The following is a 25336-nucleotide window of genomic DNA, read 5'->3' as shown; positions in this document are numbered from 1 at the left end:
CTAAAAGTCATAAACGTTTGTTTTTCCATGATGACCACAAAGTAGTGACATAATCACCACCGTCATCATCATTTGTTTATTTTCCGACATCTTACGTAATACTTTCTTACGATGTAAACACTTTTCAATATAAACAAATCTTCAATAATTATAATAACTTTAGGCCAGTAAAACTGGAACAAGGTTAGAATATTACCAATCGATCAAAATCACATGAGAAACTGTATAGTGTTCGACTCGACTGGCTTTCGATTGAATCGGAAATGACAGGCCCCCGTCTTATTTGGTAACAAAAATCCGAATAAACGGAAATACTTGAGCACAATTGAATCTTTATTATTATAAAGCATTACTACTGTATTATGCCATGTCGTGTCTTGTGACTTCAAAAAGCCTAAGACGTGTCCATTTAGACGTTCTTTAACGGGGGTTGTACGCGCCTGTTCAGACGCTGTTTAACGTGTTTTGTACGCGCGCGTCGAGTTGGTATTTTATATATTGTCGCTGGTGAATTCTTATGTCGTATCAAGGTACAAGTATGTTTCTGAATGTTATCTTCGATAGGACCTACTTAATTTTTGGTTGCCAGTAGGACGTATGTACGCACGCACAAAGCGATGGATTAACCCGGCCATCTGTCGCGCGCTTGTAATGGTCAACTCAATTGCGTTGCGCGTACGCCTTTGTGTTGTGTCCAGCAAAGCTAAGCATGGAATACTAAGATTGTGAACCCAGGCCTCTCTTCAGAGATTTTTATCCTATGCATGTAAATTATTTACATCAATTATTAACACTGTGCTGCACACACCTATTACATTTTAAAAGTATTTATAATTAATATTATTAATATAAGTTATATTATCTATAAATATTTTCGTTTTTAATACCGTCTATGCAAAATTTATAATGCGCCAGATGTCCTTTCAAATAATAATACACCACCGCATTATACAAATTCAGCTAGCTGTTTAGTACACTAATGAATATAGCTTAAAAATAAAATGCAACTGTATGCATATATTTTTTCTAGGCTGTATGCCACGTACTTGTAATTATGACGAAATAATATTATATATAATAATATATATTACATTTGACTTATATAGGGTAATTTGTTACCTCCAACTTAAGTTATATTCTTACCGATTTTAAGTGGCTGTAGAAATCCTTTCGATATTATATCTTCACATTATCGTGTAATCGTCGTCTGCTGAATTGAATAAAATAATCCGGGTTTTTAATATGGTCGTTCGCGGGAAACAAACACTCCAGAGCAACTGAAAGGACCACTTTGTGGTCCCGTGTAAAACACCGCACTATTTCCTATGGTAATATATTCCACGATGACCGCCGACTGCACATTGACCAAGTGTAATTTGTAGGATGGCCTGGACAACACACATACACGGCGCACATAGGATACATAAAGTATCTTTTGGGAGAGGGCGCACTCAAAGCGAAGAGTTTGAAGACTAAACAGCAGGGCTAGACGATACTGTATATATAGAAAATAAGGCAAAGGCGCGCACGCACACGGGGAACATGCATTTTACCATATAATGCGCGCCGAGGGCAAGCGACATGATCCCACCATGGAGGTATCCTCCATGATCCCACGAAGAGGCCCTTAGTCTAGATATCTTTCAATATTGAAAATTAAGGTTTAATACCATATCAGAGTCACCAAGTTGACGCGCGCGTACATTTCATCTATGTTTAAACGCGCGTGCTATATTTGCTGTGTTCTTGCTGCACACTGATAGGCCTAGAATAAGAAGTTGAGAAAAATGCATTGAACAATTACTAATGTGGTCACCGTAATAAATAAAAACATTTAGACCTACTGTACATATATTGCCTAAATCATATTACGTCAGAGTTAGTGAGGTCAATCAAACTTAATTTTTTTAACTTTGAATGTTTTCCAAACGCGCTTGGATCCGTCCCTGCTCTATGATGATCAAGACAACATTACTCCGATTTTGTTGCGCTCGCTCCACTGCAAACCAATTATGACTGCATCGACGTGTCATACGTGAAACCACGTGACACTCATGAGCGTTTAATGATTTGACAGGAGTGCGGTGTACAAATGTTGTATATAACTTCGTATGGTCTAAACTATTTTTAATCATTATTATTATTTGTTTATTATTTATGTATTTGAATACATTTTCACCCGTAAAATTTAATTGAAAATACAGAATACTAAAAGGTATTGCTGCATCTGCATTGCAGCAGCAGCTGCTGCTAATTTGTAGAGAATTATTGGGGAGAATGTTTTCCTGGCAACCTAATCTTTCCAACAGCGCATGTCCAAGCATCGCCATTGTTTCGTGAGTAGGACATCGTTTCCTGAAAATTTACAGGAAATCAGAAGTGATTTTTCTCATATAAAACTCTTATATTTTTAAACTAATACTTTCATTGATCGTTCAGCAACTTATATTTGTGATTTTTAAAGACATTTCATACTTGAACTAATATTAATTGTTATATTATCGGGCAATGTCTGCTGGTGTAGAACAGGTATGTTGACGTAGCTCTAGCTAGCTGCTAGCCTCTCAACCTTTGATTGCTTCCCTGCTGAAGTAGGGAGAAAGAAATGAATGTGGCCTTCGAAGGAATATGCTAGAAATAAAAATCAATTCTATAATTTCAAGAAAAGATTCGTTGATTTTCAGTATCGTGATTGTTGTGTTGGACGCATTATTTTCTGCTTATCTGTCACAACAAAATTTAAGCTGCAAGAAAAAGAAGTATTTTCGTCGGTTTTATGGAATATCGTTTGGTCAACAACAACATCGAATCCAGTTTTTCGCCAGATGGCGCGAATCATGCTAGTGTCTAGTCTGTGTAGTGTAGACTAGTGCATTACTGTATGTTGTGTAATGTTCATGAGTTGGCAATGTTGTCAAACATTGGACAATCCAATATTGCTTACAACCATAAATTAATAAAAAGCATTTAATTTTTTTTGTTGGTAATTTAAGATGTATTATCTCCCAAAAACATGAAAAGGAAGATTACTTAGGAGGTCTAATATGAAATAAAAAAGAAAGACTTTGTTTGAATAGGCCATTTGGGTTTGGCAATTTTAATCACAGCCATAAAAAAAAATGTTTTCACTTATAAAAACACAAAATAAAGGGTAAAATTCAACCAAAAACCCATTGACTTCCAATCACTATTTTTTGTGTTAAATTACAGTTTTTTTATGTTAATATTTTTTTAATTTGTCAAAATGTTTTTGTTGTGAACAAAAACATTTTATTTTACATTGCATAAAACTTGTGACCGCAATTAAATCACCATTTTACTGTTTTTTGAAAAGGCTTCATTATTTTTTAAAATTTTTATAATACATTTTTTGTAGAAAAATATAAAATTATTAATAATATACAATGAAACTGAAAGAAAGATTCAAAAGCAGATAAAATCCAAACAAGGAAATACAAGTTCAGTTTTTTGCTTTAGTCCTTAAACTTGTAAGATGGATCATGTTTTGTACAGTATTTACCACGATATTTCGAACAGGGAAATGCTAGCCATATGATAATATATTCTGTAAAAAATAGATATCAAAATGTAGTACATACAGTACATTTATTTTAACCGTCCAATTTTGTATTATTTAAATTATGTATTAATTTGTTTTAAATTGTTTTTACAGCGATCACGAGGGCAGAGAAATACAGGTAAAATACTCTTCCTGGTTGTTTTACGTGATGTGTGTACCAGCTGGATCTTAATCATAGCATTTATTTAACCAAGTTCATTTTATGTTAACCAGATTTATTATTGTCCCTTAGATAGGTGACATTAACTATCAAAGTCCAAACTGTGACGTCAATATATTGCCAATAAACTATCCTAATTTTCTATGGCATCAGTCATGCCATTAGCTTTTCAGTACAGTACCTACATTCTACAATTTCTCTAGTAATACAACATGTAACAACTATAGTACTGTATATCACAAGAACAAGGTCACATGTGACAATTATTTAATATTTACCCTAAAAATATTCATGATACAGAATTCACTCTAGATATTGGACAAATGACCAAGGCCCAGAGGAAAAAAGAGGCATTAAAATATATTTTTAAAAAGGCTAAAAATGCCAAAGACCTCCAGCCTTTGAGTGCAACTTAGGGTTCCTAAACCAGGGGGCCTCAGGCCACTGGGTAGAGGTAAACTTGGATAAGAACCATATCTTTATTGGATTCGTTTGAGTGGCTGGTGAAAATTCTGGGGTTTCAATGGAATCTGAAATGAGTTAGTGTGAATCAGTCTATTAAACACCACTACACTCCATTTTCAGGATTTTTTATCCGGAATCTAGACACAGTGTCAACGTAGGTTAAAGCTTCATACTCAAGTATGGTTTTTATTTGCCAGATTTATCAGGCTATCAATCTAATGGTTTATTTACTTTGCTCTTCAGTGCAAAATGGCCCAGTTAATCCTAAAGATTCGATGATTGAAAACGAAGACTTTGTAGATCGCTACATGCAAAATAATCAACCAGCACAGGTATTGTTTGTACAGTACACTATTTAAGTTATCTGCTAGTCTATGTATATATGTCACTTCAATTACACAAAACACTAATCAAATGTCTACAAATCCTGTTATTTTCCGACCTTTACTCCTAATTTCTTCGCAAACTAGATGGTGAACTCCATCATAAAGCTCAAAAAACAAACCACAATGGAGAATATTATTTTATAAGCTGTAGAATCCACTCTTATGAAGCTGAACATTGTTGGGCTAGCTCAGAATATTACTTTTGGGATAGTTTACTGTTCAGAATGCACTGTTTATGTGTTATTCAGGAAAAATGGGTAGAAAAGTGAACAAGGCAATTACAATACAAAATTACACAGAAAATGTCCTAGAAAAAATCTATTTTTATTAAATTTTATCATATTGTTGCTTCTTTACACTTCTACTTGTATTGAAATGTACACTTGTCATTAAAGCCATATGTGTAATATACTGTACCTGTTTCACTCCAGCAGCCTGGTCACAGTTGATTAGTTCTATTGTCCTTTTTCTATAGTAATTTATGACAATTTTTGTATGATTTCTTTACTGCATGTACAGTCAACTCGCTCAATACCAGACACCATTGAACTCTCCCTACTTTACTTAAAAATCTGGTATTCTGAATGTGTTATTAACAAAGTAGAAAAGATTCAAAGAGTCCAGTAATGGGGCAGTCGACTGTATTTTCCTTTGATTCAATCAATAAATATACATTTTTAAACTTCTTTTGAAATATAAATTTTATTGGATATACATTTTAAAGGCTTTTAGTATTTGTATTCTAATTGTATTTCATTTTTTTCAGCCCGCCCAACAAGGATACAACACAGGCGTGAGACTGCCACCAGACCAGCAGCCGTTTGTTCAAAGCTACTACCCTTACTCGTTCAACACTGCCCCCTATTCTATGCCCGGCAATGAAACTCCCTGGTCAACTACCGGTGGAGAGAATTTTTTCAATTATGGATACGACAACAGCGCTGCTAGTTACATGCAAGAGACCACGACCTCATCTAGCTATTACAACCAACCAGGAACTACCCCTCCTTATCTTACTCAGGGAGGTTTTAACTTTTTCCCTGGTAATGCGGACTTTGGCACTGGACCATGGGAGAATAATGCAGCTAATCAGGGGCAGGCAAGCCTACCTACTGCTCATTATTATGACTATCGTTATCCATCACCACAAGCAGTTTCTAAACTTAGACCCTACCAAGAACTTAACGGTACAAACACTTCAGATGGAAAATCTCACGGCATGAAGCTTGTTGAACAAGGTGTTTCGGGTTTAAGCATTGGAAATGCAGAAAAATCGATTGTTCAGGATAAAATGGACTCGGATGTTCGTGTTGTCACTCAACCAATGATCGTTCCACCGGTTTCTCAAATACCGCCCCCAAGCGCTCCTGTACCTGCAGCTCCTGTGCCTGCTAAGCCGACATCTTGGGCGGCCATTGCTAGTAAACCGGCTAAACCTGTGCTGAATAAATTAAGCAAAAAATCTGCTGCTCATGCTCCGGTTCCAACCCAACTGCCCACCATCAAACAAACAACTTTAAGTATCGGTACTTGGGATGAAAAAAACATTAAGACTAGCTCTCAAAATTCAGAGGAAATGACAAGCCAACAACCACAGCAGCAACAACAAGGACAGGCTCAGGTTCATAGACCTCCTCAGGGTCAATCAGGACCTCAAAAAATACAGGCAACAGGCCAACACCCTAAGGTGCAAAGTCAGCGTTGGGGTGGGGCAAACCAGCAACCAGCTAGAGACTCGAGCTATGCTAACCGCTCAAACCCTGCAACAGCTGCGGCTGTGACCGAAGTTGCCCAGCCAACCGGCGACGGTGTAAGTCCGGTTTTGCAGAAATTACGAGCCAAAAATGAGTACAATCCGCCATCTTTGAGTCTGAACACAAAGAACGCTCGTTTCTTTATAATTAAGAGCTATTCTGAAGATGATATTCATCGTTCTATCAAGTATAGTATTTGGTGTAGCACTGAGCACGGCAACCGTCGCTTGGACAGTGCTTTTAGACAGCAATCCAGCAAAGGACCTGTTTACTTGTTGTATAGCGTTAACGGTAGCGGCCATTTCTGCGGAGTCGCAGAAATGTTATCGGCCGTCGATTACAATGTAAGCACCGGAGTGTGGGCGCAGGACAAATGGAAAGGCCGTCTTGACGTTAGGTGGATTTATGTAAAAGACGTTCCGAATAGTCAGCTTCGTCACATTCGTTTGGAGAACAACGAAAATAAACCAGTGACTAATTCGCGCGACACTCAAGAAGTGCCGCTTGAGAAAGGCAAACAAGTTGTGAAGATAATCCACAACTTTCAGCATACAACTTCAATTTTTGATGATTTTGGACACTATGAAAAACGACAAGAAGAAGACTCAAATCGGAAAACTAGTGGGAATGTAAGTATACTGCCCTCAAACTAAATCTCCATTATTTTATACATTTTAATTTGATACAACATAATAACTTGTCATCACTGTGATTAGTTTTATTACCCACAATGTGTAATATTCAAACATGAAACTTTCATTTATCAATATATTTGCTAAGGTATTTTTCGTTAAAGTTTTCGTGAAGTTAGCCTAAACTCTGTACATGGGCTCTGTAGATCGCTTTACCTGTAAATTACTATAAACCTGGTAGTGGGCTTAAACCTGGTAGTGGGCTTAAACCTGGTAGTGGGCTTAAACCTGGTAGTGGGCTTAAACCTGGTAGCGGGCTAAAACCTGGTAGTGGGCTTAAACCTGGTAGTGGGCTTAAACCTGGTAGTGGGCTTAAACCTGGTAGTGGGATTAAACCTGGTAGTGGGCTTAAACCTGGTAGCGGGCTAAAACCTGGTAGCGGGCTAAAACCTGGTAGTGGGCTTAAACCTGGTAGTGGGCTTAAACCCAGCGTGTGTGCTTAACATGAGTCTGTATGTTTTTAAAAATATTTTTCTGTTGTAAATCTTATTACTTTCCATGTTTGTAAGAGTAGTGACATTACCTTATTTTCATATTATATCCAAAATGTTTACTCACTGTGTTACATTTATTTTTTGTTTTAGTCTCGAAGATCGAACAATCCGAGAAACTAAGAACTAGAGGTACTTGCGCTCAACCATCGATATATTGATAGCCTGATTAGATACCAACTAGCCTTGCTTGATGACTTAGAATAAATGTGTCGCCATATTGTAGCTGTCTATGTGTCCTAATATATACACTCTATTATACTCTTTGAGGAACTAATCTGATATACATTAATAAACTTGATTGAAATACAGGCACTATGGTTAATTAGTGCCCTTGAATGGAGGTTGTAATACAAATGTCTAGGAGCACTAATAATGTGTACTTGTTGCAAATGTTGATGAAGAACAACTATAATCATATAATTGTAAGTGGCTAGCATCCTCTACGAAATACACCTGGATTTAGTTTAAATTAAGGAAACGTTTTCTTTTTTTGAAATCAAGTTTGTGAAGAAAAACGGTTGAAACCAAATATTGTTTACCCTGCAACAACAGTGATAAGTGTTTTTACTGGAATATATTTGTATAACAAGATCGTTGCATCCATGTTAAGTGTACGAATTATCAACATTTAAGTTTGTTTTGATGACTACAACACAAATTAAAGCGTTTGTTTGCCATTCCTAAGCATTTTAAACGATAAATCGGAAAAATTTGACCATGTTTCAGGTGTCACTGAGAAACTTTTTAAATCTTTCGAAAAATGCTTAGTTTTGTGCTGCTGTATGTGACAACAGTATCATGGCAAGTGAAGTAAAACTGATGTTCAGAGGAAGATTGAAACTGCTATGGAACCCAAGAAAACGGTAGCGATTGTGACCAGAAGTGTCTGAATTGCTTGTTTACTTGATACATTAACCCGTACTGTACTAACAGTCTTTTGGGTTTGACTTATAAAAACAATTTATAGACTTTTAACAAATTATAAAACAAACTTCAATAAATTTTAAATTCCACAATGTTCATTTGTTGAACAAAAGACATGCTAAAATACAAGAGACAAGTTTGAACTTGATTGCTGGATTGAGACCAAATATGGTGAACGTAGAATTAGCTAAGGCACTTTACTGAAGCGGTCAAGTATTTGATATCTACAGTTGTTACACTTTTTTGTTTATTCTAATTACAATTTCAAATGTTTTTGTTTACCATTATCATCATTGTTAAAATTACTCAATTATTACATATCTAATAACAATAAATGTGATAAAAATGAACTTATATGGTCATAATGTGTCCATATTTGGCAATAATTTTCCTACATATGGTCAGAACACCTTGATTGCCCATATATGTACATGTTATGTCCATATATTGCTATAGTATGCCCATATATAGCCATAACATCCCATATAATGTAGGAAGTATAATATTTTGCAATACTCTTATGGAATGTAATACTTATGAAAATGCCACACTTTTATTCACCGTCCTTCCCATTTCAATCATTTTTTAAACGATTTCCTTTCAGGTTTTCTATATGGCTTGTTGTAATCATGTGATTGTTCATTTACAGTTTCTATAGACGTATTAAATATTAAATTCACTGCAACAACCCTAGTGTTTGCACAGCCCTATATCTCACAGAAGATGTTTAGTTTAGTTCTTATACTTCAGTTCTTAATGTAATGTATGGATATATAATAATGTTAATGATTCGTCTTGTCTTTTATTCGCATGATATGATAATACATATATTTCCTTAATTGTTTCATTTATACAAATTTATATACATTAATTTCTCGAAGAAATAATTATGAATTTAATTCTGGAATTAATTTTGCAAGTTCTTTAAGGATTTGTTTTAATTTAGCAAATTAAGCATTAACGTGGTCTTGATCAGCTTTATTTTAACTATTTTTCATCTATTTTTTCTTAATTGAAAGCTTATCCCTGTAGCACAACGTGTTATTTGTTTTCTTTTGTGTATTTGTCTATTGTTACATATGATAAGGAGCGCAAGTGAACACCATACCTGACCAATAAAAACCACTGAAACCTATGTCTTTCGTTTCATTCATTGCAATTTTTAATATCAACAAAGTTATATGTAGGAATAAATAACACTTAAAAGTAACAAATAAAGTATATTTTAACAGGCAGAAACCAGGCTGGTCAGGCCGTGGCCGTAACCAGTAAGTCCGCTCAGGACATGGCTGTAACCAATAAGGTCCTAACCAATTTTCTGATGAACTACATTTCTACGCAATTGTTTTTCTTTCACACCGCATTACAACTGATTGTTAAGTTTACAGTCTGTCCATACTAAATCTATTGCAATGAAACAGTGGAGGATTTAGGGCAGTGGGGACCCAATGCCTAAAAATGTGAAAAGAATGTTATATTTAATTTAATGTTCAGTTTATGTACTCTTAGCATATTAACTGAAAGAAGTCGAGCCAAGTTTTGAGTAGCTTGATTTTTGTGAGAAATGAGTTTTTTTAGTATGGATATTATTTGTTGTTCGAATTGGTATTGTTAAATTGATTAATAACATGCCTACTGTAGGCATTGAATAGAAAACACTCTCTGTTGTGTTGTTAGTATTCAATTTGATTGATTTAGTTTATATACATCTTATATATCACCATCAATTTATATATATCTTTGTATAACCTAGCTAGAGTAGGGTTCAGTAGATGCCTCATTGTCTGGAGCACTGCTTTGCATTTTAAATCTAAAAATGTTGTTTTTCTTGCCAGTCTTACCTATCACCCAGTTTGGCCACCATCATCTCCATCAGCAATTTATGTATAGTAATGTAAACAAAATAATGCAACAAACGAAAATAATTCAATTTTTGTTTATTGAACTGCCATAATGAAACTTCCGAAAGTGTTCATTTGAAATGCAATGTTTGGAGGATTTCACAAAGAAACATCGCAATTCTCAACAAGCAAAATGAAACACATTACTTCTAACTATAAAAAAAAATAATGCAAACTGTACAAAGATCTTGTAAACATATACATCCACCTGATAAATAGAAAACTTAATTTACAGCTTTTTCCTGCAAATTAAAAAAAAATATTTACATCATATTCATTGTTTAATTTAACAAAACATTTTTATTACGGTTAAACCTCGTTAAAGGTTCAATTGAAGTGTTTTGTGTATTTTCTACAAATTCTTCGGGATTAGCATTAAGAATTACAAAATATAAAAGCTGGTATGGACATTGTATAAGCCTGGCTAGAATACTCACAGGGAATACTATATACTACAGGACAATAGTAGTATTTTATTAATGAATAATGGGACTATTGTAAAGTAATCTTTAGACTGCATGAGCGATTTCTGTTTCAAATATTAACAAAAGCTATAATCCAATTTAACATTCCAATTTACCATTTTCAAGGTCTAAGCCCAATTAAACTTGATTGTAAGTGCGAGTTAAAAAACGTGCATTAAATAATTTTTAAATTCTTGTTATTTTTATAATTTAACCACATTTATCCTTAATCTTGCTTCTTTTTACTATGAAAACATATTTACATAATTGTTTTTTTCATTCCCGACATTAATGTTACAAATTTGAATCCTGATTTGAGTAAAACACTGATTAACATTTAACTTTAACATTTTGTTTATATTTTGAAAATTTAATTTAACATGTAGTTTGAACTTTGCATAAATATATACCGTATATCCTCGGGTATAAACCCACTTCGGGTCTAATCCCACCACCTACTTTATGTCTGATTTCACTTTCAGGCACATCCCTGGGTATTGTAGGCCTCTCTCTAGCCAGTTCAGATGAGTTTAAAAAAAAAATGCTTATGATCATTTTTTTCCTAAACCAGGGTTTCCCCAGGTATAGTCCTACTATCCGAAAGTTGGCCCAATTCTGTGTTCTAGGGGGATGGGATTATACCAGAGGATATACGGTATACATATATATATCTTTTGATTAAAAATAATCTTTGAACATTTGTGACCAGTATATATAATATACTTTCAAAATCATTAAAATGTTGTTATTGTAAATTTAAATTTGCACAGAGACTGATTAGAGAAGAGAAACTGGAATGGCACTGTAGGCTATCATCTTCAACTTGCATTATAATCTTTGATTAATGTTCGGTACATGCAACATATTAGGTCTTAAAATAACCTGTTGCCCACGTGGTCCAACCATGCTTCTGATAAGATTCTGCGGCCGTAGAACAGGGAACTGCTGTACCGGTTCCAACCGGTACAATCCAGCTTGATTTGGGGGAGGTAGACGTGGGTTTTGAATCGGTGCTGTTTGTAAAGTAGCTCCTGGTGGCGCTTGTACATAATGTATCAATGTTTGCATCTTGTTTTGAGTGGCCGAAGCCGATGGTATAATCTGTACAGGATGTGGTAGACTTGTCAATTGCTGTAGAAAATAAAATGAATGCGATTAATTTATAATACCAATTAATTTAATTACCAAAAAATTCTGGATCTGCCTGTGACCAAAAAGTGCATCTCAAAAGCCCTCAACAAATGTATTTTTTGTGCTATATGAACTCATAAAAGGACATGTATTTTTATAAATTAAATCATGCACCACACTAGAACTCCCAACTAGAAAAAATGCAAGTTCCACTGTACTACAATGAATACCCTAATATTAGGATTCCATGACGTTTTATTGGTTTTGTCATCAGCTATTTTGTATTATCTTGATTATGACCTAGTTTGACCCTAGACCTGAATTGTGACCTAGGCATTGTAGTTTACCTGATTGTTTGACCTCATAGCATCATTTGGATTTGGATTCATAACGGATGACTGAATTGGCATTACAGGCTGCTGAAAAAACACACGCATATCAATCCATTAGTATTGAAATTAATATACAGTGAATTGTTCTGTACAGCAATAGAACTCATCCTTTGGGACACCTTCCCATGAAACAAAAAAGGGGAAATAATAACAGTGTACATATATACATATTATATGTTATTAAAGCCCTGTCTACACTATCAAACTTTGAGACAAAAACATGTCATGTGCCCATATATTGACACGACGACTATCACTACCATATTTGGGCATATCACACTTTGTTTTGTATTATTATAGAATTGTGGTACTGTATGGTTACTAAGGTATAAAGTAGTTGAACCATACAATTTAAACAATGTTGAGATATTGAATCCTACCTGATGGTATGTATTTTAATGTATGGAATATGTATTGTCATTTTGTACTAAGGTACAGTAAGTTACTGTACCTATAGTACTTACTTTGTTGCTTTTCTCTGCATTATCTGCTGATCCCAACTGCTGGCATGTGCTCATGTGAACAGGCCAATGTTTTTGTTGACATGGGTAGTCACAGTAACTTGTGTTCCAACAGCAATAAAACACAGCTTCTTTCACACAGTTGGCGCACTGTGAATAAACATTAATTAAGATTGAAAGGAAAGTATAACAAAGGACATTCTATTACATGAGAGACTGCTTTTAGTATTGTGTTTTTAATACTACTTGAATGTACTGTAAACATACCCATTGTTTCTTTTTGGTCTGTTCAACTTCTTTTTGTTTCTCTGTTTCCATCTGTTTCTTCAGCGCTTCCAATGCTTTGGATTTATCATGATCAAACGTGCTCCTCATTTCAGATATTGTCAGGGCTATATAAGAAGTTTTAATTCAGTTTCAGTAGAATGTTAGCTATTGTCAAGTCTATATATTACAGTATAAAGTATTTAGTTTTAGTTATTTGATATTGTATAAGTGATTAGGTACTCTTAATGAACTGGTTTTTTTTTTACGGTAAGAATGAACCAACTTTACATCTGTTAATATTAAATAAATTATTTGTCTAGCCAGGGAAGAGTTAAATTAAATTAATTAACTCTTCCCTGGTCTAGCCAATGTTTTTAATTGTTGTAATCAAGATTTTACATTCGCTAATGAACCATTGATGTTTTTCTTTGTTGTTTTTCTTTGTTTTAGTCTTACATTGCTTATTAATAGACCAGTTTTAAATAGAATCCTGGATCTTCCACATACCTGCCACATGTTTAAATTCTTCCAACTCTCTTGTATGTCTCCACTTAAGGAAATCAACTTCTTCTTGATAACCTTTCAATACTTTCTTTGTTTCTTCTTCTACTGAGTTCTCTGCCACTTCAGAATACATCTCAATTAATGTCTCCTTTACAACATGTGATACCTAAATTATGTTGATAAATAATAATAAAATGTTATATTTTATATTTGTTCTATCTATTGAAATCTATCTGGTGAAAACAAGCTTTTTGAATCTCATCAATATAATGTCAAGTTTTGTTCTAGTTTGGTGTGCATACAAAATTAGCACACCTCGTGCTCATTTAGTCATATATATGGCAAATTTATTATTAACTGTTGTGTTTTCAATGGTTAAGTACAGAAATTACAATACTGTATATTTGAAATGCTTTCTTTCTTAAAACCACATTAAAAGTGAAAAGAAATTGCAAGAGTTCGAGCCTCACTGGGTTCTGGTGGTAGAACGAGTCTTCTCAGATAAGGACTATAAACCGTAAGTCCAGTGTACACATCTGGCTCATGTGCACTTTAAAGAACCTAGTACATCTTTCGAGACAAGTAGGGGGTTACCCCGGTGTACTGAAATATATAAAATAAATAAAATTTATCTACCTTTCCAATATATTTGTCAAAATTTCTAATCCTTGCTGCAATTTGTCCAAAGTTTTCCGGTTTATCCTGTTTTTTGCTCGTTTTTGGCTCATCTTCATCATCTTCAGTTACTATTTTTGGCAGAACATTTTTGTCTTGGTTTTTACAAGAGTCACCTTTTGTTGGTGTTTGTTGGTTAACTAAATCTACTATATCTTTTACATGGTCAAAAACTTCATCATTTTCTAATTTTCTTTCTTGTTTACTTTCATTCAATTCAATTTTTAAATCATTTTCTGTACTCTCTTGCGTTTCTATCGATTCAGAACTCTGTTGCTTTTCATCCTCCTTTTTATCAATTTCCACTTGATTATCATCTTTTTTATCATTGTTCTGTTTTGTTTCTACAATTTCCAGTTCAGGTCCAACCTCATTATTCGTTTCTGGCAAGACGAAATCAGGTTCCACACTATTTTGTTCATTTTCCTTACTTGCATCTTTACCATCAATTTTGTCTTGGAAAACACTATCATCTTTGTCTACAGTTACCTTATCCTGTTCAGGTGTCTTTGATTCATTTGTACAACTTTCTTTAAGTTCATCTTCAATTGTTGGTGAACACTTTCCATTTTTTTCACTTGAGTCATTATTGACTTCCATAGGTTCTTCAGAACTGCAACTTCTCTTTCTTCTTACTTCATATCCAATTTCTTCAATGTCTTCATCAGAGCTTTCAGATTCCCTTTCACTTTCCTCACTTTCAGACTCTGTCTGCATTTCTACTTCTTTATCCTCAACTTCTGCCTTCAAACCAAGAATTGCTTTACAAGATTCAATGGTTTTACCAAGTTTTTCCATGAATGAATTGCGTTTACTGCTGCCATTCTTTTCTTCTTTATCCAACTTCTCTTCTTCAATATCCTTCACTTTTGTTTCATCATCATTTTTCTTCGATTCTGAAATATCATTTGAGGTTTCCATCTTTTCTTCTCTTTCATCAGTACCTTCATTCATTTCAACATCATTGTTGCTAGTCTTTTCAATTTCTTTTTCAACATTTTCAGTAACTTTATCAATGGTATCCTTTTGTGATTCTTTCTGGTTTTCTTCAACCAGTTTTGTTTCGTCTAAAGACTTTTTCTCAGATGACATAGTAGTACTTTGTTCAATCTCAGATTTATTGGACTCAATTCCCGATTTATTGGACTCAATTCCCGATTTATCGGAATCAATTCCTGATTTATCGGAATCAATTCCCGATTTATCGGACTCAATTCCAGATTTATTGGGTCCATTTTTTGTGGACACATCATTCTGTTCTGGTGAAGATACCGGATTATCATTGTTTATGTCTTCATTTCTTGGCTCTTCAGTTTGATCAGGTTTTTTCTGCTTTATTTCATTTTCTTCAAAGGTTTCAACCAATTTATCAGATTCACATTTTTCTGTTGATACATTGTCGCTATCATTTTGTTTAACCTTAGTACTGTTTCCTTTTGTGATATTTGTACTTTTCTCAATGTCCTTTGTTTCTTTTTCATCTTCTGTTTTGTTAGTATTGTCAGATTTTTTAGTATCCTTAATATCATTTGTTTTTCTAGAATTTTCAACTTTCTCAGAATTAAAGATTTTTGTATTATTTATAACTTTGTCCTTTTCTGTACCTTTTGAACTTGTATTTTCAATGTGACCTACTTTCTTTTCGTCAATTTTCTTTTGAATATCTTTTTTTTTCATTTTCCCATTATCAGTTGGTTTCTTATTTGGATCTTCAGATTCAGTTTTTGTCAACTTTAAGCTGATTTCTTCATCAACTATAATAAGTTTATCGGATTCCTCTAAAGGCTCTTTCTTGATGGACAAAATTGGTGTATTTCGGAAGATACTATTTGCCTTGTTACTTTTGGAAGATTTTTCAGATAATGCGTTATTTTTCTTTAAATTTGAAATTTTAGGATCATATGATGTCCGGTGAGGAGCATATTCAAAATTGCCAAATTTCTTTCGTATTTTCTCAATATGAAGGGTCATCTCTGTGATAGCACTGTTTAGCCCGTTTGTTTTTTTCTTGGCTGGACATGGTATTTCCTCTGATATCTTGTAACAGTTTGCCACTGGTACCCAAGCCCTAAAGTTAAAAATAAAAACATATTTTTTAATACAGCATATTTTTACATGTACAATTGATTTCAAAATGTTTGTTGCTTATGGTCTTGGAATCTTATGACTGTATTTGGGTGATAAATATTTAAAAACATGTAAGTATACTTACCTATCATGTTGACCAAAGAATCGTACATCTACTTGACCCTTCTTAGTTTGCAAAGCCTTTACAAAAAGGTAATTAGAAGTTGTATATAAAACAAAAAAGAATTTAACTAAGTTATAGAGCTTAGAAAAAAGTACTGTACATGATCTGGCCTACAACTGTATATAGGAGAGGCCTATAGGATGGGGATTTAAAGGACTATGGTGGTGGTACAATGCTAATGCTTAAGCTGTCTACACTATCAAACTAGTTTTACAAAAAAAGTGTGATGTGCTCAAATATGGTAGTGTTATGATCAAATATGGCAGTGATATAACATCATCATGTCCATATATGTACATGATCTGGCCTACAACTGTATATAGGAGAGGCCTATAGGATGGGGATATAAAGGACTATGGTGGTGGTACCATGCTAATGCTTAAGCCCTGTCTACACTATCAAACTAGTCTGACAAAAAAAGTGTGATGTGCTCAAATATGGTAGTGGTATATGCTTAAATATGGTAGTGATATAACATCATCATGTCCATATATGGGCACATCACACTTTTTTGTCACATAAAGTTTAATATTGTAGACAGGGCTTTAGTATTGTTGTCGTCTTTTGTCTGCGTTTGTTATTCTTTGTAAATTGTATGGTTTCGAAAAATAAATAAAATACCTTTGCTGGCCAGAATGGAAAGCCCTGCAATCGTGCCCATACCAAAGGATGAGGCTCTCTCTGTCAAAATACAAAGTCAATATAAGTGAAAAACATTATCAAACAACTATACACAATATTTCATTGAACAAAGTATCAATCATCAACATACTTTTAAAAGAATCAGTGCCAGCTATATACTTCCTTTGCAACTTGTGTACATGTAACAGTAGATAAAATTGGATGATTAAAAAGAAGTTTAATCAATATTTGGACTTTCTAAGAAAGTGCCTAGGGTTGTTGATTGGTGGAATTAAACTAGGAATAGGAAATCTTGACCATATTTAGCAAGTAGAATCCAAAACCTGATATGACAGACACTTACACAAGGTTCACAAAACCAGTTTTCACGTTTAATACAAGATGATAAATAACAATCTTCACACACTTCAATCTCGCTCATCTATAAGATAAATGATAAAAAAATTATTTCAAAAATGATGAGTTTGCTTCTTATAAGTTAAAAAAATGTTCTGTCACATTAATATACATATTTAGCAGTAAACTGACAATAGAAATAGTCTCACCTCATGTTTACAGATTTTTATGATCATCTTAGCATTATTTGTAAGTTTGTGATTGGCTGAAATAAAAAATATATTGAATATGAACACCATGTAAATGTTACAGTTCAGTGGTTAAACTAAACAGTTTTTATAATTAATTTCTAATGTTCAGTATGAACGTACATCCATTGTATATGATACAATTGTGTAAAATCCACTTGGCATCTGCAAGGAATGCGTCAGTTGATCCATACTTCTTAGATTTTATGTTCTGTCAATAAAAAAAAATTCAGAAAAGTAAAATTTAATTTTGTTCATGTAGTACAGTAATCAAACACTTGTATTGCAATTAACAACATGAGCCGTCAAAAACAACTATTTTGGTGTAGATTTGTTGATTACAGACCAAAACCTCACAAATAGTATTTGGTTTATTAAAAGCAAAGTATCTACGATCTCTACAAATTTGATGATTTTGTAATTTTTTCATTTTATTAGTTTGAAATTTAATGCAGAAATTAATATTTGAATGTTAATATAAACATGTAATTTAATGGTAAATATGTTTCTGATAACTGAATCAATCTTAGGTACACAGCCTTTCATTAACTAAACATATCTAAATGATTTACATATGCTAAGCTAACCTTTTCAAGAGTTGATAAGTCCATTGGATGAAAGATATATTCATAATAGTCTTGAATTGCATCAGCATCTACAGGTTTCATAAATGGTTGAGCCTAGAAAACAATATTTTAATTATCATAAATCATTCACCAACAATTCCTTCATTTTAGCAAAATTTAGTTATTTTTATTATGACAATTTTATTGAATTTCTTTCAACACAAACTATTACAGATTCTAGGAGTTTTTTGTTGGTGATCTAATCAAATACGATAGATAAGTACGAAATAAAAAGTACAAATGATTGGATGAACAAAAAAAGAAAATTTATTCCTATCTTTAAAAAAAAGATTGGGATCCAAATGAAATTATTTCAAGTATTATAGATTCTGTTTCCATACAGTATCTTATTCTGGTGGGTATATTTTTCATATATTCACTTGTTTTCATTATGAATTTACATACAACATACCCAGGTGTGTTTCATCCTTTGAAGTGAGAAGATAAGCAGTCTGGATAGCTGGTCTACTGATAACATGGCCATTGCACGCGATTGACTTTCTACACATTCAGCTTTCATTATTTTCTAAATAACAAAAAAAAAAGAGAAACACTTTATGTAATTATTCATATATATAGTATTTTCAATTTCAAGGTTCTGGGTTCAAATCCTACTTTTCAAGATAATTTGTTAAAGGTGTATTTAATATAATGTAGTGAGTTCTTATATTCTAACGGATGGATCATGTTCATGCTGCTGTGATCTCAGATGTTGCACTTTTCAACTACATGCTTCTCGACTCCTTTAAGATCACGTCATGTCAGTGCAGCCAATTAAGACGCTCTCTCCTTTGTCCACAACAGTGCCTGTGTGTGTGTTTATTCACATGTGGGTGTGTGTGTTTAACATTATTGTCACAGTACCAAGGACTGTCATCATTACAAAATATCTCTACTACCTAAGGCCTAAGATTTAGGAAATAATGGGTTTATGTCTCTTCATATGTTTGTGTGTGCTGAACTAAAAAAAACATACCTGGCACTCTGGACAGAACCAGTCACCATCTGGATCCTCAGCTAACTGGAGACATTTTGAATGGTAGACTCTTGGACAAAGATCACAACAGATCATAGAGCCCTCACGGTGGCATATCCAGCAATAGAAATCATTACTGGAGTCCTAATCAAGATTAAATAATAAATTATCAGGTTGATTTTCACATTTTAATAAATTTTGGTGGCAAAACCTGCTTCAGGAGAACACTGGTAAGGACACTCTGAAATCATGGCAACTTGCAATACTTTTTAATCAAGGTAACCAATAATTACTTACCTGATCACGTAACCTTTTTGGAATCTTCTTCTTTTTCCTGGATGATGGAACGTAGTCTTCTCGTTCACCAACACTCTTTCTCTTTTCATTTTTATTACTATTTGATGTACTATCCAACTTCCTCTTGAGAGTAATCTTAAGATCTGTAGAATGGACAACTAAAATATAAAGCTCTGTCTACACAAAAAAATGGATGTGCCCATATATGGACATGATTATGTCATATCACTACAATATTTAGGCATATCACTAACATATTTGGGCACAACATACATTTGTTGTCAAAATAGTTTGATAGTGTAGACAGAACTTAATATTACAAAGTATAAATACTGAATCAGTATCTACAATAATCCAAATATCAGGCAAATATAAACAATCAAAGATGGGCACTGTGTAGCATGGGTGAGACTATCGGCACAGTCAATCTTTTATCAACACAGAGAACTAGGCGCACAGTCGACCAAGCTGAGAAAAACTTTACATTAGATGCCAATAAAAAATAATCAAAAACATGCACCGATAGCCACAAGCTTGTGGCATAGATTTTAATTGTTTTGACGAGCATTATCTCTTATTACTGTATATAATATAGATTTGAACCTGCGACATCTCATTAACAGGGTGAGAGTCTTACACCGCATATGCTTCATAGTATAATATAAGATATAATTATCATATATTATCTTATCTTTAAATTGAATATAAACAATACAAAGAAATTTCTCACCTTTTGATTTTGAGATACTAGTTTCAAACTTCTCAGGTAGTAAAATATATGGTTCTTTTCTTAACCTAAATTAACATATCAAAATATAAAAAAAATTAGGAAATACAGTTATTCACTGTGGAGCCTTTGTGCTCAAAATAATATCAGTTAAAGGGGGCATATATGCATTTAAAAATGCTATAAAAAAATATAAAAAGATTGTTTGTTCCTTGATCGGTAAAAAAAAATGCTAATGTGAGCTTGGTCAAATCGAACAAATATGTGAAGTGAAACCAGAATTACATTTCTATTAGAATGGTAACCGTAGTTCAACGCTAGCTTGTTTACTGAGTACGTACCTAATGTTCGTCTTAATATTCAATAAAATAAATACTCAACAGAAAAACAAAACTGTAACTAAAAAATTTCCAATCGATTATGGCAAAAATGATTTATGATTTCGAAAGGTGACACTATAAACAATTGGTTGATAATCTATCAACTACTGTAGTCTGTGATTCAACATGGTTGTTATTCAAGTTATATGTTGTATTATTAATTGTTTAAGGACTATAAAATACAATAGTTAATTTGGAAGATACTTAAGGCATTGTTTATGACAAAAAATAGTATTTTAAAACAAATCGACAGTCGATCTGTCTTGAAATTGCATTTTATGACATTAGATTATACAGTTATTATAATTTTATAAATAATGGATAAAAATTCTTATTCTTAAAACTTTCCAAATTGTCATTAATAAGACATAGTTAAAATAAACAAACCTCCAATTACAATTATATTCCTATGTTTTAAAAATTACACCGATTTAAAATTATTAAATAAATTATGAATCATGTGGATGCCTCTAATTTCTTCTTTTGATAGCAAACTTACCGTTTTTTCTCATTCATGGTTAAATTATAACATTTTTCCGCATATATTTAACTCAAATTATTCCAAAAAAATATTCCAATATTTGTGATATAAAATCAGCACACCATAGACAAAATATTTTCAACAGAATCGCGAATTTTGACCATTTTAGATTAAAATATTTCAATCAATATTGTACTTAAAAATCTGTGAATCCAAGTAAAAAACAAGCAGCATAGGAAGAACACTACAGAGCTTATTATTGAATAATAAACGACCTGTATATCATGTGACTACAACAGCCAATAGTATTGGATTAATGCTGCCTATTTGACCTCTTCATTACCTCAATGCAATGTACGGTTGTTGTCTGATTGAACAATTTCAACATGGCAGCCATTTACATGTTTCCATGCCATTTACAGTCAAAATATCATGTAAAATTAACTCATTGCAAATGCGCTGTGATAGTAAACTATATTTATTGTAAAATTGTATCATAAACCTGTTAATTTTACTGCCTTCTGCAGTAGCCTGTTATTAGTTAATGAATTCTGGCTTTTCTAGTGTAAATCTATGCATGATGAGTAATACAGAATGTACTGTACTACTACTATTAAGACAGTCTACATCAGATTTTGTAATGATGTAAATTTGTTTTAAAAAATACAGTGATCATGTTAGAAATGTGTGAGCCATTCATATTTAAATATGTACACTATCAACAATGACTAGTTGACTGTCTGGCTTTTGTAGTACAAACAAATGTGTGGTGCCTCAACGAGTTATAGCTGGCCTATAATTCTGCCATTTTCAATGTAGACTAGGAAGGTTACTGTGTGTATGTACTATATGATAAGTACAACGCAAGGTAGAATATAAATAAGTTATAAGCGTTATTCAGCTTAAATATTCCCATGTAGCGTATATTCAAAATTAAGTAACAGTACAATAATAATTTTGTGAGGTGCTACAGTATGTACAGCCTACTCACTGTACTCTTTGTTATGGTATTGATAACAGTAGAATAACTCATGAATTTATGGGTGCAATTCATACATGTAGTATTTATAAAATAGTAACGGTATTGATACTACATCACTGTATGGATATACCACAGATAAATATTTGTGGTGCTATATGATCTACTCTAATTTCATTTTTGTGGGTGCATATGTGTGTACTTTCCAATAAGTACAGGCAAGCATGAAGCAGACAAGGTGCTCGCCTCAACTGAAATTTTCAATTTTCACTACCCACCCCAATTCCTCAGCACAGATCGTGATGTTTTATATTAATAATTATATTTAAAGCATCTTTGCCTCGTCTGTTTTTAACCTCTCGCTACGGCCTTGACAGGTATTATTGATACTATAACTCTATATGGGTCGAATATAATCTATTCCTCTATCAACACAACAAATAAAAGTAGTTATAATATTATTTCTCAATTGACAACTGGGGATAACAGTGTCCAACATGGCACACAAATAGTACTACAAGCATGAAAATAGCAATAACAGACTTAGATAATATTTTCACTGACTAATATTACAATTTTGGCATATGTGTGCAGTACATTTTGTATACTTGATTTAATTAATAAAGTTGTATCTCTATCACTATATAATCTAAATACTAATTATTCTAATCAGAAAAAAAAGTAATAGTTCTTTTATGTGCTTATAGAAAGTATACATGTAGAAAACAGAAAGAAGGAAGTTCTTTTATAGAAAACAGCTGTTGAAAAAATACAAGATGGATGGTCTACAAATATTAATGATAATTAATAGAGTTTAAAATACAATTGGGAACATAGTAATTAACACACAAATCAGTTATCACAGACCTGATGATAAAGGAATTGTGTTTTTTCGATAGTTTGGTATATATTTATCTGTCTAGATATTTTAATTTTCATCTTTTACAGAATATAATTTTAAGATTAGCTAAACGTGAGTCCTGTTCTCAACATAGGAGAATGAGCTATTAGGAACTCAGGAGCTAAGCCTTGAGCATTATGTGGTAGGGTGGCCAGTTCCTTTCCAAGCGGCCTTTTCTTCCCTAGTATATTTCAACCAGATATCATTTACAGAGCTGAATGGATTGGGACTTGTTCTTATTGGATTCTAAGTTGGATAAAGTTTAGCTTGGGATACATGTAATCAATGAGAGGGACATTTATATTTACTTTTCCATGTCTTTTTATGCTACAAGAAAATAGTAAGTTATCCAAGTCATATTTGCATCCATGTCAGATCAATGCCTTTAGATAAGAAACTGATTTAAAATGTTTTGGTATATTCGCTGACCTCTCGTTTTCCGTTAACTGGACCAAGAATCTGGAACAATTTGCAGAGTTAACAATTAGGATGACCAAAATCAATATAATCAACATGAACAAATAAAGATTTTTTATTTCAACCAATGTAATGTGAAACACCACTGAACATGATCTTATCATCATTCACGTACTGTAGTGTTAATCTTTAGATAAAATTTATTGTATTGGTCATCATAAAATATGTTAGAAAGTCATTTTCCAAACGGCGTACCATGTTAATGTTAATCATATCTTACCCGGCATTGCTTCGATGTGCCCTTCGTAGTGCTAGGGGTAGGTCTTTGGCAAACGGGGGTGTCTCCAATATTGCTGGGGTGCCCAACTTCAAACTTGTATCAGAGTTGTTGACTGGGCTCAATGTTGGACGAGCACTTGATGGAGTAGAAATATCAGCCGACATAACTCACTGAAAAATATAAACAAAAAGAAAATGAAAAATTATTGTATTACTTAAAATTCTGGAAGAACAATGGGAAGAATATAATTAGCACATTGGGAATAAACTGGTTTTTTTTGGCTTAGTATGGAAATAAATAATTTGTACCATCATTTAAAAATCGTGTAAATAAATCGGTGATTTTAAGAGGATTGTAACAACATCAACAGGAAAATAGGCTTTGGGAAACGCGGAGAATACAATTTTCACTACTTTTGACCTATGTAGTAGGAGTATCAAGGAAGTAATTCCTCATTTTAGTCAGTGTCAATTTTCCATTTTGTTTCCTTGTCCAATGACGAATTTTATTCTAAAGCTTGGGTCCCACTTGGATTCAGCGCAACGACGTCAGAGTGAGTGAACGAATCACAAGCGAAAGTTTGGATGTCGAAGTTGAAACCAGCTTGATGAAAAGCTATCGGACTCTGATGGTGTCTGAAACCCAATGTACCCATAGCCTATAGCAGGTAGCACCTGTTGTATGCCATAGAGATCTTTTCCCATTTTAATAAAGCAGTGCAACCTTGCACCCTTTGTTACAAAAATGGCTGACACTCATTGTTGGAATTAAACTATAAATAATAAAACAAAAATGGCATAGAAAAAGAATAACAGTAAATAACAATTGCGAGTTCACATAATTAAAATGATAAACATAAACAAACCGTTGAATCTTCACAGTGACACTCAGAACAAGTGAAGAAACTTAATTATAAACCTGAACATTTTAGAAGCATGCTCTTTCACAAAATTTTCAGCAGTGTGTCTTCACTGTTGTAGTACAAACAACAGGCCAAAAGTCACATGTATTTTCTTTTACCTCTGATTGGTTGCTGGTACAGCTGGCAAATAACCATGTAAATTTGGCATTTTTAAAGAATTCTTGTCAATAGAGCTTGAAAAATTCTGTACTGATACCACAAATTCAGTTGGGAAGTTTTCAAGTACAATTCAAGTTGGAAAGAATGTCAATTTAATTAAAATTTACAAAAATAAGTAATAATATTTCATATGCTTTTTTGGTTTGTGGTTTCATTTGCATGATAATCAATGTGCCTGTAGTTGAGCTGTTATGTCAACACAAAAAGCATCTCGTCGGTGGTAGAATTAAGTTAGCTTGAAAGCTAAACAAGATGTGATACTTTAAATGAAATAATCATAAAAAGAATACACTACTTTATGTTACCTTGCAATCTCACATTCTATGAAAAAAAGCTGTTTTAGTACGGCTAACTTGACAAACGTGGAACTCTGGAAATTGGATCAGCCCTGGATTTGTGATTGGTCTGCCATAAAAGGACTGGTAGAGCGACGCATGCGTAAAACTTATTTTTTCCGTGTGTCT

At 33.2% G+C, this 25336-nt stretch overlaps 2 protein-coding genes across 6 annotated transcripts; one reads left to right on the top strand and one right to left on the bottom strand.

Moving 5' to 3' along the window:
• Window positions 1-2320: 2320 nt before the first annotated feature.
• On the top strand, window positions 2321-9590 carry LOC144839510 (YTH domain-containing family protein 1-like). The gene is made up of 5 exons (XM_078694900.1): window positions 2321-2529; window positions 3674-3698; window positions 4449-4537; window positions 5358-6974; window positions 7622-9590. Exons 1-5 carry the CDS (start codon window positions 2509-2511, stop codon window positions 7649-7651), a joined length of 1782 nt encoding a protein of 593 aa, XP_078551026.1. The 5' UTR covers window positions 2321-2508; the 3' UTR covers window positions 7652-9590.
• Window positions 9591-10376: 786 nt separating this feature from the next.
• Window positions 10377-25264, bottom strand: LOC144840646 (uncharacterized). Of its 5 annotated transcripts, none has more exons than XM_078696546.1 (18): window positions 25178-25264; window positions 23792-23961; window positions 20357-20421; window positions 19627-19784; window positions 19330-19473; window positions 18766-18879; window positions 18315-18407; window positions 17851-17938; window positions 17689-17744; window positions 17487-17564; window positions 17123-17182; window positions 16463-16518; window positions 14212-16318; window positions 13579-13741; window positions 13072-13196; window positions 12808-12954; window positions 12299-12370; window positions 10377-11951 (listed from the first exon to the last, which is right to left on the bottom strand). In XM_078696546.1, exons 2-18 carry the CDS (start codon window positions 23953-23955, stop codon window positions 11649-11651), a joined length of 3993 nt encoding a protein of 1330 aa, XP_078552672.1. In that variant the 5' UTR covers window positions 23956-23961; window positions 25178-25264; the 3' UTR covers window positions 10377-11648. The 5 variants fall into 5 exon arrangements, with proteins under 5 accessions (XP_078552672.1, XP_078552673.1, XP_078552671.1 ...); XM_078696547.1 differs by having other exon boundaries at window positions 25168-25187; XM_078696545.1 differs by lacking the exon at window positions 25178-25264 and adding an exon at window positions 24657-24772.
• Window positions 25265-25336: the final 72 nt, after the last annotated feature.

This window comes from Antedon bifida, chromosome 4 (genome assembly GCF_963402885.1).
Source record: "Antedon bifida chromosome 4, ecAntBifi1.1, whole genome shotgun sequence".
In the NCBI taxonomy this organism is placed as follows: Eukaryota; Metazoa; Echinodermata; class Crinoidea; order Comatulida; family Antedonidae; genus Antedon; species Antedon bifida.
The sequence above is the reverse complement of the archived record's forward strand: the minus strand, read 5'-3'. Positions and strand labels throughout refer to the sequence as shown.